Below are 15607 nucleotides of genomic sequence, written 5' to 3'. Positions count from 1 at the left end.
TCATAAAGTCACCTCACTGGCCTTGAGCCAGTGGGAATCTAAATCAGGGGTACCTAACCTTACGTATGCCATGGATCCCTACCATTAACTAAATGGTCAATGGACCCCAGGTTGGGAACCCCTGCTCTAGAGAAATTTGTATGAATAATAAAGAAAAACTGGGCTGTTCATGGTGAAAGTAAGTCCAGGAGGCTGTGTCATTGTAATTTTTTTGTTGATTAACAAAGCAATGTTGTATTTATTGAGAGGAGTACATGCAGTCTGCTTTGTCTGCAAAATATCTTCAGGGATACCGACAGGATTGATTATCAGCATTGACAATACAGATACAGCATGAAGTCTGATGAGAACAATAACGTGGAATTCAGATGTGCTCCATGACTATATAAGATATATATAACAAATTTCATGACTTATGCCAGTGATATTAAATCTGATTCTGAAGCTAGCAAGCAACTCTATATGACATCCAACATTTCAAGTTACTGACATCAAGGGTTTCCTGATCACAGCTCTGGATGTTTCACAAAATATCATGCACTTGAAACATCATCTGCTGCCGGCAAATCCGGAATGGGCAACCTTGAATTTGAAAACGAAGTTGAAATATTTCAATTGATGCACCCTCCACTACCCTCACATTTGGAAAGCAATAATATAAAGCATAGCGTGAGGAGAAGCCTACACCCAGTGTACACTTTATTAAGCACACCTGTACACCTGCTTGTTAATGCAAATAACAAGTTGGCACTGCATTGTCAAGAAGTCATTCCCAGCTATTGAGGAGATAAGGCAGAAGAAAGGTCATGAACGCAGACATTTGGTGCTAGACCAGTCAAATCACAAATGCAACCGATGTGGGGGACAGTGCCGATCCAATGCTGTTCTTGTGGCCCATAAACGTGCCTGCAGAGACTAGACTTCCAGCACAGTCAACATCGAAATCGATGGGCAGCTGAAGAAGAAGAATGCTAATACATAATCAGCCAATCATGTGGCAGTGACTCAATGCATGAAAGTATGCAAGCATAGTCAAGCTCACACCAAACATCAGAATGTGAAGAAATGTGATTGTAGTCACTTTGACTGTGGAATGATAGTTGGGGTATCTCAGAAACTGCTGATCTTCATGGGAGGCTGTGTCAGACCGGAGTTTGGGGGGCTGCGTCTCGGCAGATGAAGGCCCCACGGAAGGACTGAGTTGGAGCTGTCGCTCGCCTCGATGCTAGCGGAGGACGTTTTTGAAATCCCGAGACATGTTTTTATTGGTGTGGACTGTAGTTTACATTGGTCCCCTTCAGTTTTTCTGCATTTTCTTTCTTGTTGCTGATTGGTGGGTGGGCGACGTGTTACTTTTTTGGGTAAGTGAGGGGTTGGGGGTTTGATGTTATTGTCACTGAGTATTATTTTGCATGGGAGGGCCTTGGGGGTTAGGGGTTTGATGATTTAGCTGTCGTGCCTGGGCGGGTGATCTGTTGATCTGTTAGTTTTTGAGCAAGGGAGGGGTTGGGGGGGTTTCAGAGTTTTGTTTCTTCATCTTTTCCATGTGGTGGAGGGGGTGATGTCTTTTCTTTCAATGACTGTCATTTTTTTTCTGTATTACATGGCTATTTGGAGAAAATGAATCTCGGAGCTGCATTCTGTGTGCATACTTGGATAATGAAATGAACCCGTTTTTGAACCTTTGATCTCCTGGGATTTTCATGCCCAACAGCTTTTAGAGCAGGGGTGTCAAACTCATTTTAGGTCATGGGCCGGATTGAGCAAAATGCAGCTTCATGCGGGCCGGATCAGTCGGACGCGTGCGAACGCAGCTTTCGTTGCCTCCGTTTTTTCAGCCTGCTCTCATGTGTCTCAATCTCTGCTATAACTACGAAGTGTTTCACTTTACAAATTCCGTTTCTTATGAAGAAGACTGCTGAGCAAGACTGCCGAATAAACACTAAAAACCCTGAAAACCTGGTACCTGAATAAACTCAGCATTAGCCATATCATACGCCATAGGCGCTTCGATTACTGGGGCCAGCTTTAATAGTAATTAAGATATTTTCTCACGGGCCAAAGATAATTCCACCATGGGCCGGATTTGGCCCGCGGGCCTTGAGTTTGACATATATGTTTTAGAGTTTACAGTGAAACAAACAAACAAAAATATCCAGTGATTGGCAGTTTTGTGGAGAAAAATGCCTTGTTAATGAGAGAGATCAGAGGAGATTGGCCAGGCTGCTTCAAGCTGTCAGGAAGGTGACAATAACTCACAGGACCACACGTTACAACAGTGGTGAGCAGAAGAGCAGCTCCAAATGGACAACATGCTGGACCTTAAAGTAGATGGGTGTCAGCAGCAGAAGACCATGAACATACACTTGGTAACCACTTGATTAGGCACAGAAAGTACTAATAAACTGGCCAATGAGTGTATATATCCAATAGACTTTGTAACAAATTGATTTAAAGGCTGGGAGTTTCAAATGGTTTCTTTAAGAGGCAGAAAGTAAAGCTACTATTGCTGTTAGTATATTTTCTGTTCCAAGTGTCCATTCCCTCAGCATGTGGTTCTGAGCATGTCCAGTGTTGTATAAAGAAAGCAGCTGTTGTTCTATATCATACAACAGTGCACTTATCTAATTAATTTCGTATATCAAAGGCTTCCAATTAGTAGTTTACAAATAAGTTTAAATCCAATATAATGAAGTTGATTAATTGTAAACATATAAAATTAGTTTTGGACTGATCATAATGTGATACTGTACTTACAGTGAACAAATTAATCAAATTAATGGCTTCATTAAATGTGTTTAAAATATCAACTATTTAATAATACAATCACAGAGCATGGTTTAATATATATAGTATTAAAAAGTTACAAATATCAAGCTGTATTGTAGTAATGTTATACACAATCAAAATTAATAGTTGTACATTATCAAGTTCAATGGTTCAATGCTTCAGTTTAATATCAGAGAATGCATACAGTACACGGTCTGAAATTCTTACTCTTCACAGTTATCAATGAAGCAGAAAAACACACAGTATGAATGACAGAAATATCAGAAACCCAAAGCCCCACCCACGTCCCACACAAAAGCATCAACCCTTCCCCTCCCATGCACAAGGAGCAGCAGAAGCATCGACACTCCCCCCTCCCACTTGCACCAGCAAAGTCTGAGTGAAATAACAACAATCACATTGATGGTCTTGAGAGATGATTTGTTGTTGATGCCAAAGCACACTATGTTTGAGTATTATTCCACAGATGACTTTACCTTACCTGGAAGTGATAATTAGGAAATGCAGAATAAAGATAATTGCAAAAGAACCAGATGAGAAGGTTTTCAACACCAAGATCTGAAATGGTCTGTTTGAAAAAAATGGTGGAAAAAGATTAAATGATAACATTAAAAAGATTTGTGCTTCAGAACTAAAAAAATTCCAGAGCCATGGAGGAAAACGCAAAGTAGTAAGCATAGGTGGCACAAATGCACGAAACCAAATGATATTCTTTTGCAAACTTCAATGATTGGTTAACTAGTTTTATGAAATAGAGGAGTATACTATTGTGTGCAATGCAGCAACTTACTTGACAAATAATATCATTCAGAGATCAAAAAATTGTCAAATGCATCATCAAACCTGCTTTTTAGAAGGACAGATTAATGTTTTTTTATCAGCTTAAAGCAAATTAAGATGATATCATAAGGTATACACTTAAAGTACATTATGTCCTTTTAACATAATTGATAAATATCTTATGAAGATGATGCTTTAAGATAAAGATTCAGATCAAATTTGCTGTTTTTACATTTGAAAGCTTAAATTATATAGAGAAATTATGGTCATTCTTTATAACATATTATCATAGCATTGCTACAGCACCAGAGAAGGTTGTTGACCCATATTTTGTTTTTTGTTCTGTCTCCTATCCATAAATCTATTCAAACTGTAAAATAACAGCAAATGAGAATTATTGATCTGCATTAAAAGATGCTTTAATGGCAATTAGAGAATCATGAAATATCTTTTCCTTTTTTGTAGTACATCTGAGATTCCTCAGTTCAGATTGCCTTATGATGTTGTCAAGTTTGAAATCAAGCTGATGAAAGACCTTGGAGTGAAGGTAACCACCAAAGTGCATGCAAAAAATAAAATGAAGAATGGCTTGAAGTTTACTGATGATTAACAGCAAAATGTCACACACATTAATAAAGCACAATTAAATGTCGCCAATTGTTTCAATTGGGTAGGATACCTGATTTAGTTCTGAGCATTTGTCTGTCTATATTTTGAATGCAACCAGTCTGAAAAAGGGCAATCAATATTTCTGTCGTGTCTTGCACACATGCAATTAATTTTTTGAGTGGAACAGTTTCTTACTATGTTGGGTAGATTTAGCATTTTGCTTTAACCAGGGTTTGTTTTGAACTGGATTTTACACTTTGCATACAGAATTAGAATGTGAAAGAAATGATAAAATTTTAAAGGACAGGACTTACAAATGGTCCTGCCCTTTAAAATGTTATCTTTTCTTCCTTATCCTGATTCTGCATGTAAAGTGTAAAAATGGAGCTACGTGACTAGCTCCAATGTGTTGTCGCCAAAGGCTGTATTTACATTATATACTTAATACTCACTTAAAGCCCTCTTCATAAACACACCAGAGCAAAGCCAGAGACCACTGTTCACCACTGTCATTGACCTTGGCATCCCCAGCTCTCTGGTTGGTTATGATCACAGTCCCACTTTTCTCTGCTCTCTCCCCAGCAATGTCCCGACTCCAGAGATCTTAAATTTCCTCTTCAACCACCTCACTCCCTCTTCCAGTTCCAAAATGAAGCTCCCAACCTCACTGTCATTGCTGGTAAACTCTTCTGTATGACCCTTGACCACTCCAACTACCTTTACTGGATCTGGAGTGGCAGGACAGTTGAAGGACAGGCCTCTATGCAGCCAGTTTATATGAGCACACCCTTCCTACCATCAAGCACATTTTCAAGAGGTGGTGTCTCAAAGTGATGGCATCACTAATTAAGGACACTCCCTTTCTGAGTAATGCCTTCTTCTTGTTATTACCATCAGGGAAGAAATAGAAGAACCCGGAGACCTACACTCAATAGTTTAATGTTTCTTCCCCCATGCCGTCAGATTTCTGAATGGTATGTGATCCCATGCACTCTAACTATTCCCTTATTCTTTTATTTTGACAACTTTATTTGTTCTTGTAATTTGTAGTAATTTTTACATCATAAAGCAACAAACTTCACATCATATATCAGTGATAATAAATTTGGTTCTGATTCTGAAGATCTCTGACATGCTTTGGACCTTATGCAGTGGAATATTACAATGGGGAACCAATAAACAGAACATGTTGGCTCATCCCACATCACCCATTAAGCATAAACACAAGAGAATCTGCAGATGCTGGAAATCCAAAGCAACACTCACAAACTGCTGGAGGAACTCAGCAGTCGAGGTAGCATTCATGGAAATGAACAAGCACTCGACGTTTTGGGCCAAGACCCTTCTTCAGGACTGAAATGGGCGACCATAAGACACAGGTGCAGAATTAGTCTGCTCCTCCTTTCAATCATGGCTGATCCTTTGAGTTGAGGGGAATATGCCAGAATAAAAAGGTTTGGAGATTGGGAAGGAGGCTAGCTAAAAGGTGATAGGAGAAGCCAAGTGGGTGGGAAAAGAAAAGGGCTGGAAAAAAAGGAATCTGATACGAGAGGAGAGTGGACTCTAGGAGAAAGAGAAGGAGGAGGGGGCCTAGGAGGAAGTAATAGACAGGTAAGAAGAGGCAAAAAAGCCAGAGTGGGGCATAAAGGAAGGAGGGGGTGGATTGTTGGCACAAGAGGAGGCCATGGGCCAACATTAAACCCATTAAGCATGTCTTTCACATGGGGAACAAATTTTTGATAACCAGAAAACTATTGGATTAAATCAACCATATAACCTTCAATTCATTTTCAGATTAAGTGCTTTAAGCCTTGAAGATAGCAATCACTGAACATGCTTCAATATGAAAAAAAGTATATTAAACCTTTGCATTTGAGATTTTGAACATTATTATTCAAACAAAGTGTTTTAAATAAGGATAGACCATGTGGGTTTCCTCCCAGTGCTTCAGTTTCTTCCCACATCCCAAACTGCATTGGTTGGTAGATGAACTGATCCAAGCGCGCAGTCGAGTGGTAGAATCTGGGGGGAGTTAAGGGGAAAAGGGGAACTTGAAAAATGGGAGTAATATAGGATTATTATCAAAAGGTGCTTCATGGTCAGGGCTGACTGAGTAGGCTAAAGGCACTTTCTTTCTCTATTAATCTATGACTTGTGTAAAACTAAAGCACAGATATAAAATAATAAAATTATAAAAGTGAAGCATGGTTTCAATTTTAAAGCAGGCATGCATGCACACTAAAACATATGATCAGTATTTGTTTGTTCTTTTGTTAGATTGTCCATGGTAAAGGTCTGGGGATTGATGGAATGACTCTGGAATCCTTAAAGGAAGATGGTTACAAGGCAGTCTTCATTGGTATAGGTATGTGCATGAGCTTTACCGTTACTGTTTACCCTCGCTTGCACTAGATTTGGCTGTCCAGGTGTGCAACTCTTTGGCTGGTTATAGGTTTGTTATTTTGAATTGAGAGTAGACTTCTTAAAGCTTATCATGAATGTTTGTTCAACAAGAAAACCAAATGAAATTTAAGACTCAGGTGTTACCAGCAAAATATCTCTTGTATGTCAGATAGTTTTACACAACTAAAACTTGACTTCAGGTCTAATCATGCTGGGGCTTATGGTTTAACGACTGACATGTTGTACATTGACCTTTCACCATCATAAGCAAGCTATGTCTGTTATTGTGACATAATTTCAGCAATGAAGAAGCTAATGAGCAGATTTCCATGACATTCAAAATGATTTTTTTGAAAAGCTTTATCATGTTATCAAATAATATGATTGTTTCAATAGGGTGAAAAATATTGAACAGCATGTCTTATGACAATATTAGTTCTCAAATAATGATTTTTCTGTCATTTTCTTTCAACACCGCTGCTTGTAAGGAATTTGTACATTCTCCCCTGGCCACGTGGGTTTCCTCTGGGTGTTCTGGTTTCCTCTCATAGCCCAAAGACTAGGTTAAATGCCCATTTAAAATTGTTCTGTGATTAGGCTAGGGTTAAATTAGGGGTTGCTAGGTAGCATCACTTGAAGGGCTGGAAAGGCTTATTTCATACTGTATCTCAATAAATAAATAAGTTTTCAGTTGTAAAATGTTTAACTCGAATTAAGCCAATTTTTACCAATGCAGATGTTTCTGTAAGAATAAATATCTAAAGTTAGATGATGAAGCAACAAAAAGAGTAATTTGATTCCATTTAATACTCTAGAAAGTCACAGTGTTAAAATACTGTTATTAATCTTCTTAATACTATTTTTAAAAATTCTAAAATAATTGAGTAATTGTCATACACCTTCTGTAGTGTTTTGCAGTTTCAGAAACAACAGATGTTACAGGAAAAACTCGTCAATTTTCTTGCAGCAACCTGTGTTTCCTAGTGCAACTGTAAGCTCTCCAGCTAGTGTAGAGGCACAGGTGCATGATACAATCAGCAATCTTCTGGCTACTTGGAATCCTAAAACTCTATACCACAGTGAAAGGCCCTTCAGCCCATCTAATCCATGCCTAACTGTTAATCAGTCCATCTCCTGAGTAAATATAGATGCAGAAAATCCATTTAAAGATCCATTTGAGAATGCCATTTATGACCATAAGGCTTAGGAGCAGAATTAAGCAACTCAGCCCGTTAAGTTTGCTCTGCCATTTCAGTTGTAAGTATCAATGCTTAAATCTCTGAATAGTGCAGGCAGTGGAATCCCAGATGTAGTTAGAGGAACTTGGAAAGACCTTCAGCAGTACCTCATCCTTGGGTTTTCAGCAGTACTGAATAAACAAATGCTTATATAATCCAAATAGGTATCAGAGGGACACATTAGTCAATAGTGCTGACTCATTGCTCTTGAGTTCTGGGTTCAGTACTATCCTTGTATTTTGCTGGTGTAGAGCCTGTACGTTCAATGCATGTGTGTTTTATCCAGCTGTTCTGGCTTCACCTAATATCCAAAATCCTACATAAATAAACAGTAAAGAGTCATGAATTATCCTTAATGTAGGTAAATGGCAAAGGAACTAAGGAGGAGTGGATGGGCATGTGTGTTTAAAAAAAAAGATGCAAGAGAGATGGGGAGTGTGGTGGGATTGTTTCAGTGGGAGTCGGATCCAGTGAGCTGAATGGCCTCTTTAAATCCCATAATAAGTCTTCCACACAACCAAGACTTAACATGATTTTACAGGTGCTGATTTCTCCTGAAATTTTCAGGACCTCAATTCCTCCATCATTTATTAATGATATTATAACAGAAACATCTAAAAGCTTTGTCATTTATTCTAGAATATTTTAAAAACATCACTGTACCTTCCTACCTACTGACCTTTTCGCTGCTGGCTTTTGGGGCAGCAATGAAGATCCTCCATCTCTGGCAGTGTTCAGGGCTTCCTTCATTGTGTCTGTAGCTCAGTTTATACTACTGTTGGTCATGCAAGTCCCAGGTGGAGACTCAGGGGTACTGTCACACTCAGATGAGGAACGATTCTCCATTGCTGTTTCCATAGCAGTTTTGTTTTACCAGTCAGGGTTGTTAGCCCTGAGCTGAACCCCTGAACCTGGAGGACCGGTGGACCACTCTTAGTCTGGCCTCTACCCTTTGACCTATTTGGCATGGGTGACTCTACTAAGAGTCAAAGCATAAAGTCCTGACTCCAGCGAACATAGCTCTCCAAGCCTCCAAACCCTACAATAAGGCTGTGGTCTGCTTGGAGGAAAAGCATCAGTGTGAGTCAATTTAATTTAGCAAAATATCAAATATAGAAAAAATAAGATTTTGAACCAGTCAAAACCCATCAGAATGAACTTCTGCAAAACATTTCAATGTTTTGAAGATACTCCATCTAACATCTCTTTCAAATTTAAAGCCAGTCATTGTTGAAATAGTAAAAATAATTTTTAATTTATTGCATGCCAAAGGCACATGTTGAAAAATATGAATTTCTCCAACAGTTGATATAGTTTAGAGTACTGTGCAGTAGCTGCTTGTAATATTACAGGAATTAATTAAGCATTATGCAGTTCAAGAAAACAGATACTTGATTCGTAATGAAAACTAGTCGCTCTTTAATTCTGCACAAGTGGTTGGGTCAGGAAGCATCTACTAAATAAAAGTTTAGAATCAAAATGAAGTGTCTGTCTTCTGAGCAGAAGAAATGTTATGGCATTGATGCATTACTTGATTAATGAGTAGTAGCCTCAATGCTGCAGGAAGGATTTGCAAGAAATGATTTATTATTCCATAGGTATTGCTTCTTTCCTCTAAATTAGAGATTTAAGCACCTTTGTTTGAATTAACTAAATGAAATGGAACATGTGACAAATGGGATCACAAATCTGCTGAAAGGTTTGTCAGACACAGATAATGTATGTAGTTTTTTAAAAAAATGCAGCCAGTGCATCTTCCCATGGCGTTTTATTAAAATCAACATGACTGAATTATTGGCATCTATCATGCAAACCAGAAAAATAATATTCAGTGACAATGTTGATAACAAGTGTCTGGAACAAAAAAAAACTCCGCAGAGGAGCAGAGCTGCATATTGTGTATTGTTTTATTAGCATCTAAGCCAGTGGCTCCCACCACGTTTTATGCCATGGATCAACACCATTAAGCAAGGGATCACTGGACCCCAGGTTAGGTACCATATATCAGGAGTGAATCAGAGCTAAACAAATAGGAGAAGGAATAGCCCACACAGCCATTCTCACCAGCCCTGCAATTATACAAGATCAATCAAGATCAATGCTATTCGTCTTCTTCCACTCCATATTCCTGCCCTATCACAGTTATTCTCCTTGAGCTTGTACTCATTTTCTAGGCATCTCTGGAGCTTACTGAAAAAGTGATATATGTTTGTTTTGACTCCAAATGCTGGAAATCTGGATTAACATCATTTCGCATCATTTAACATCAAGTCAATGTTTTGGGCTGAGACCCATCATTAGTTCTGATGGCGTCTTGGTCCAAAATGGTGACTATTTGTTTCTCTTCGTAGACACAACTTGATTTCTTCCAGCATTTTGTGTGTAATGTAAAGTTAATTTCTTGCAATTCAAGGAACAAAGAAAAGGATTTCAATTTGCATATCACTTTGCATAGTGTGACAATTAATTAGGTGTGTTAAATCAGAGATCTGGGCCAATATATTATTTCAAAGTGGAACTCACACAGCAATATTCAATTCCATATTATTGAACTTGAAATGATTCAACACACAATGAGGCCTTCCTTTCTTTTGTTCCTCAGTACAGAGCTAGCACAGAAGATTGGGTGGTTTATAGAGAGGCCTGAACTATACATTGGGATAGGACCTTGGGGATCACTGTGCCAAAGATAGGAGTCAGAATTGTAAATAACTGACTAGGAAGGGGTGGAAATGGTTTGCTGGGGAGATCTTGGGACATAACATAAGAACCCCAGCAAGGAAGAAAAAAAAATGGGGTGTGAAAAAACCTCAATGGGCATGTGCCCACAGGAGATTCCATGCACCAGAGTCCATAGATCTCATCTGGGTGGTCCTCTTTAAGGAGCCTAGGACCTGGGTTGCCTGCTGTGTAAAGAGCTGCTGCTGCATGAATGAATCACACCGACCGTGGCCCACACAAACACGCAAATTAATTTCAAGCAAGTGCTGTCAAAACGTGTATTGAATGCCTCTTGATGCCACTGCACATATCCAGAAACACCTGTTAGTAAACGCATCACACACACAGAAGATGCATTTGCTGTTTTATGAGAAGCGATTATGTTTTTTGATTAAATTCCTTTGCATAGCAGCAAAAAAAAGCTGCGGTAAATGAAAGAAATCTTGACCTTTTGATTTTAATGTTGTAATTGGATGTAGCAATAAAATATATTTTTAAAAAATAAAGAGGAATTCCTTCTTGACACGAGTTGAATATTGTACACCCAGTCCAAAAGGTTAACATCAAAGCACCACAGTATAGAAGTTCTGTCCATTTTATAAAAATAAAACCAGGAATTGTAATTTCATTAATGCCCTCATCTTTCTTTATTCATGAGACTGTATTGAAAAAAAGAATTGTTAAATTGGAAGTTGTATAATCTGCATCTGCTTGTCTAGCTGCTAAATTGACAATCCTCTTGTTCAGTAAATAGAAGAGTCTACTTGGCACTAACAATGAGATATTTTAAAATTTGCAACAGGGAGATCAAATAGGCAGTAATACCATCACATGTTTGAAATCAAACAATGTTACTTTCCAATTGGAATATCAGGAAACTTCAAATGATTAAGTACTTTTCCCCAATTCATCAGTTAGAGCTCATGTGAAAGAATATTTTTGTTAGTTAGTAAAATATTATAATAATTTGTTTTGCTACCAACTTCCTTCCAAATCGTTAATTAGTTACTGCCTGTTATGGTGTTTAAGGCAGCAATGAAGGTCTTCCATCTCTTTCTGTCCTAGACCATCTTCTCTATTGTGCCCCAGGGTCCTCATTTCTGCCTCTGTGGTACAGCACCAAATTGTCTTTGGTCTCTCACATTTTCCTCTGCCACCAGGGGTCCATTGGAGTGCCGCCTTGATGATGGAGTTGCCTCATCTTCTTGTCATGTGCCCAATCCATCTCCAGCATTTCCTCATGATGATTGTGGCCATGTCTTCTTGCTGACACTGAAGGAGTAGGGCGTGGTTGGAGATCTTTCATGGCTAAAAAATGTGGAGGATCTTCTGGAGGCTCATGGTGTGGAATGACAACAGCTTGGCAAGGTTGTTCTCTGGCAAGCACAAGCATTCTGAACCAAACAAGAGTGTGGACAGAATGCAAAAAAAATATATATATATATATTTTCTCCCAAATAATTATGAAGACATTGCAGGAAAACAAACATTTTAAATTCAGACTCCAGCAGGTGAATTTATCATTTCATCACTGCCAGCAATGTGTTCTTTTTTAAATGTAACAGCTATTAGAAATCTGTAGAATTGATATTCTTCACTCCATGCCCTAATGCACAAACGTCTCAATGTGCAGGCTCACAAATTTGCATGTATTTACATAGATACAAATAATAGCACGCCAGTTGCATAGCAACAGATGATGATGCTTTTTTGGTACATGATGTACAATGCTATGAAATGATTGCATGGAGCTTCAGATTTGATTTTTCTTTTGGGGTATTCTGTTTTATTTTGAATAAACTTATAAAACAGTGTTTTGTATAGTTTCCCGATCAGAAGCAGTGCCCTTCTTCTCTTTGCAAGTCAGAATTTCTTGTTAGACATTGACAGTAAGGTTGCTCAGTATTTTGATTTAAGCCTTAATTCGACTGGCAGTTTCATCCCTTTGATATGGGAAGATATTAAATGGAACCCAGGTGGCTTTTTATAGCACGAGTATCATTTGGACAGAGAATGCACTTCTTGATGTAAATTTTGCCTAAAGCTGTACTTTTGTTAATATTGTTTATGTATAATAAGACTACTTAAAAGCTTTTTCTATTAAAATGAGAGACCATTGACCAGCATTAATTTCAATATTAGAAATGTTTACTGCGGCATAATTGTTTTCGCACTTTACACAAAGTTAGCTTGCATTGAAATAATGAAACATGATGAAACATTGTTGGGGATTGCACAATAAGTGCACAGACACCAGAAGTGGATTTTAGGAGGTGAAGGAGTGGGTAAAAGTTTGTGTTCGTAAGTGAGAGGTATGTGTGCGACTGTGTGTGGTGGGAGGGGAGGTTGCAGACAGGGTGTTGTTGGGAGGGTATTTGTTGGTAGGTCCTGTCAGTAAGTGTTTAGGATACCTTTGAAAGAAGAAGAACGAAGCACATGCACATCTAATTGGATAAAGGCAGATGAAAACGGCACGGAAAATGTAAACTGCGACTAATATTAGAGGACTCTAGCTATCAGCACTATGTGCAATGGGATTAAAATAAGGCCATGGAGTTCTGGACGAGTATCTTGCTTGTGTTTTTTTTTTGCATTTTATTATTGAATTATTAACCAATTTTAACCATCCTCACTATAATTAATATCAAACTAATTGACAGAAAACTAATTGCCAGTATATAAAAAAATAAACTTGTAAGTGCAAATGCAGCCATTAACTGGCTTACTCAAGCATCAGTCATGGCTCTGCCATATCATGATAACCTTTAAGTCAGATGATTCAAGTCCCACAACTAAACCAATGTGAATCCAGCTTCAGATGCAGAGGCATGTCTTATGGCTGAGGCGTGCATATCTGCACATTCAGAGTGCAAGTTCCAGGACGTAGTTGACTTCTCCACTGAAGCATATATGAGAAAAGATCTTGCATTAGCAGCTGCAGATCACAGGTTCCCCACCACTCTTACTCTATAATGCAGCGGTGTCTTAACACAAGAATGGTCCACGGTGACATCCTGGAAAATGAGGTCTGTTCCCCATATCTCAGGAGGTATCTTTCAATGAATGTGGAATATGATGATGAAATGCCTTCAGTGCTCTGGTGTTAGTCTGCGGGAAAGAATGAACTGTTTCACCGCAATCTCAAACCCTGCATGAGAAACTGGGCAGTAGTAGTTCCCCACCTTTTTGTTCGCTTCTCCATATATGGAAGTCACAATTGAACTTAGTAATTATATTTTAACTTCAAGTGTATTGCAGATCACATTAAAAAAGATCCATTGTCCCAGACATTAGGATTTGTAGCCAATTATCTTGTCATTATCATGTTGTGGTTTAAGGAATCTAGTACACAAATGCATTTTCTACATTTCAACAATAAAGCTGCTTCATTAGTAACTCAGCAGCAGAGGTCATGAAATGTATTCAGTTACATAGTGGCTTTCTAACTTTTATTTCTAACCATGGTCCCACTAATTTTGTTAGACAAGTTAACAAGAAGGCAACTCGGTAAATGTTGCATAATATATTTAAAGTGGATTCACATAGGTGAAAATAGCACCTATAGTTTCTAGTAGTTTATCTTTTCTGCTAAATACAATAATATATTTTTGAAACTTTGTAAAGGCAGATGTAAATATCGTTACTTCCAAATTTACTTAAGTATTTGAAGTTAGCCAGCACATTGTTCTATGATTACTAATTTGTGTTTATTTTTAATGCTGGTATCTGTTGGCAAATCTCTGAAATGGCCAGGTTATACTTTTTCCTGTCTTAGTGGATCATAGCAGATGTTGTGGCCATTGGGCCTATTTTACTTAAGCTATAAGTAGAGGGAAATGTACTATATTGTAATTAATCTCAAGGCCTGACAATATTTTTGGTATTTGTATATTAGAATATAAATAGCGTACTTATTGATTCTTTGCCAGCTCTAAAAGCAAACATGGGGCTGAAGTTGTACCTTTGCTTCTCTGAAGGAGATTTGGAGTTTTACATGGTCAAGGTCTGATAGCCTGCTAATTAACATTTAATGAAGCAACTTACAACTTGTCATGATGGAATTTGTTCAACCAAATTTCAGTTTGTGAAGATCTTAATATCTAATGCAACAATTTAATATAACTCACTTTTCCTGTTAGTTTTAGAATTAGCCATTTCTAATGTGAAGTTTTCCAGCTGCCATATTAATTAAGCATCACCTTTTTCTCTCTCTCTCTCTCTTTCTCACTCCCTCTCTCTTCCCTCCCTTCCCTCTCGCGTTTCCTTTCCCTCTACCTCCCCCTCCCCTTCTCCTCCCCTGCTTCCCTCTCTCTCTCCTTCTCCCCGCTCTCCCTCTCCTTCACTCCTCTCTCTTTCCCTCCCTTCCACCCTCTCTTCCTTTCCCTCCTTCTCCCTACTCTTCCCTCCCTCTCTCCATCTCCCCTTCCCCTTCTCCTGCCCTTCTCCCCCTCCCCTGCTCCCTTCTCCCTCTACTTCTTCCCTCTCCCTCATCTCCTCTCACTTTCACTCCCTTCCCCCTCTCTCCCCTTTGCCTGCTCCCCTCTCCCTATCCTTCTCCTCGCTCCCTCACCTCCCTCCCTCTTCCTCCCCTCTCCTGCTCTCCCTCCCTCTCTGCCCTCCCTCCATCTCCCCTTCCCATTCTCCTCCTCCCCTTCTACCCCTTGCTCCCTCTCCCTCACATCCTCTCTCTTTATCCCATTCCCTGGCCCCTTCTCTCCCCTCTTTCCCTCTCTCCTTCCCTCTCCCCCCTTCCTCCATCTCCCCTTCTACCCCTTGCTCTCTCTCCCTCTCTCCCTTTCCCTCCCTCCTTATCCTCAGTCATCTCTTGTGTCTAATCTGGTAATCAAATGGCTTATTAACCAATGCCATTTCTGCATTTCTGGAATTTGCTGTCTTTATTCTAGAATGTGAATCCAATAGTATGTTACTGAGTACCAAGCTGGAGGAGTTATTTTTTGAATGAGGGTCAAGCAGGTGTGGCATCGGCTCTCTGGAGTTTGAGAGAATAATGTTAGTATCATTGGAGAGATATAGCAGGAAACAAGCCCTTTAGCCCATTGAGTCTG

The 15607-nt window shown here is 39.0% G+C and overlaps 1 protein-coding gene across 2 annotated transcripts in view; it reads left to right on the top strand.

Annotated features, from left to right (window-relative positions):
• LOC140736808 (dihydropyrimidine dehydrogenase [NADP(+)]-like) overlaps positions 1-15607 on the top strand; it is an 888868-nt gene that overhangs the window by 385302 nt on the left and 487959 nt on the right. For both annotated transcript variants that reach the window (XM_073062742.1, XM_073062741.1), the window contains exons 7-8: positions 4036-4117; positions 6457-6544. In XM_073062742.1, the coding sequence (XP_072918843.1) occupies positions 4036-4117; positions 6457-6544 (170 nt within the window). The remainder of the gene's footprint in view (positions 1-4035; positions 4118-6456; positions 6545-15607) is intronic.

Source organism: Hemitrygon akajei, chromosome 12 (assembly GCF_048418815.1).
Source record: "Hemitrygon akajei chromosome 12, sHemAka1.3, whole genome shotgun sequence".
NCBI classification, from domain to species: Eukaryota; Metazoa; Chordata; class Chondrichthyes; order Myliobatiformes; family Dasyatidae; genus Hemitrygon; species Hemitrygon akajei.
Note: the sequence above shows the minus strand (reverse complement) of the source record. Positions and strands in the feature narration are given on the sequence as shown.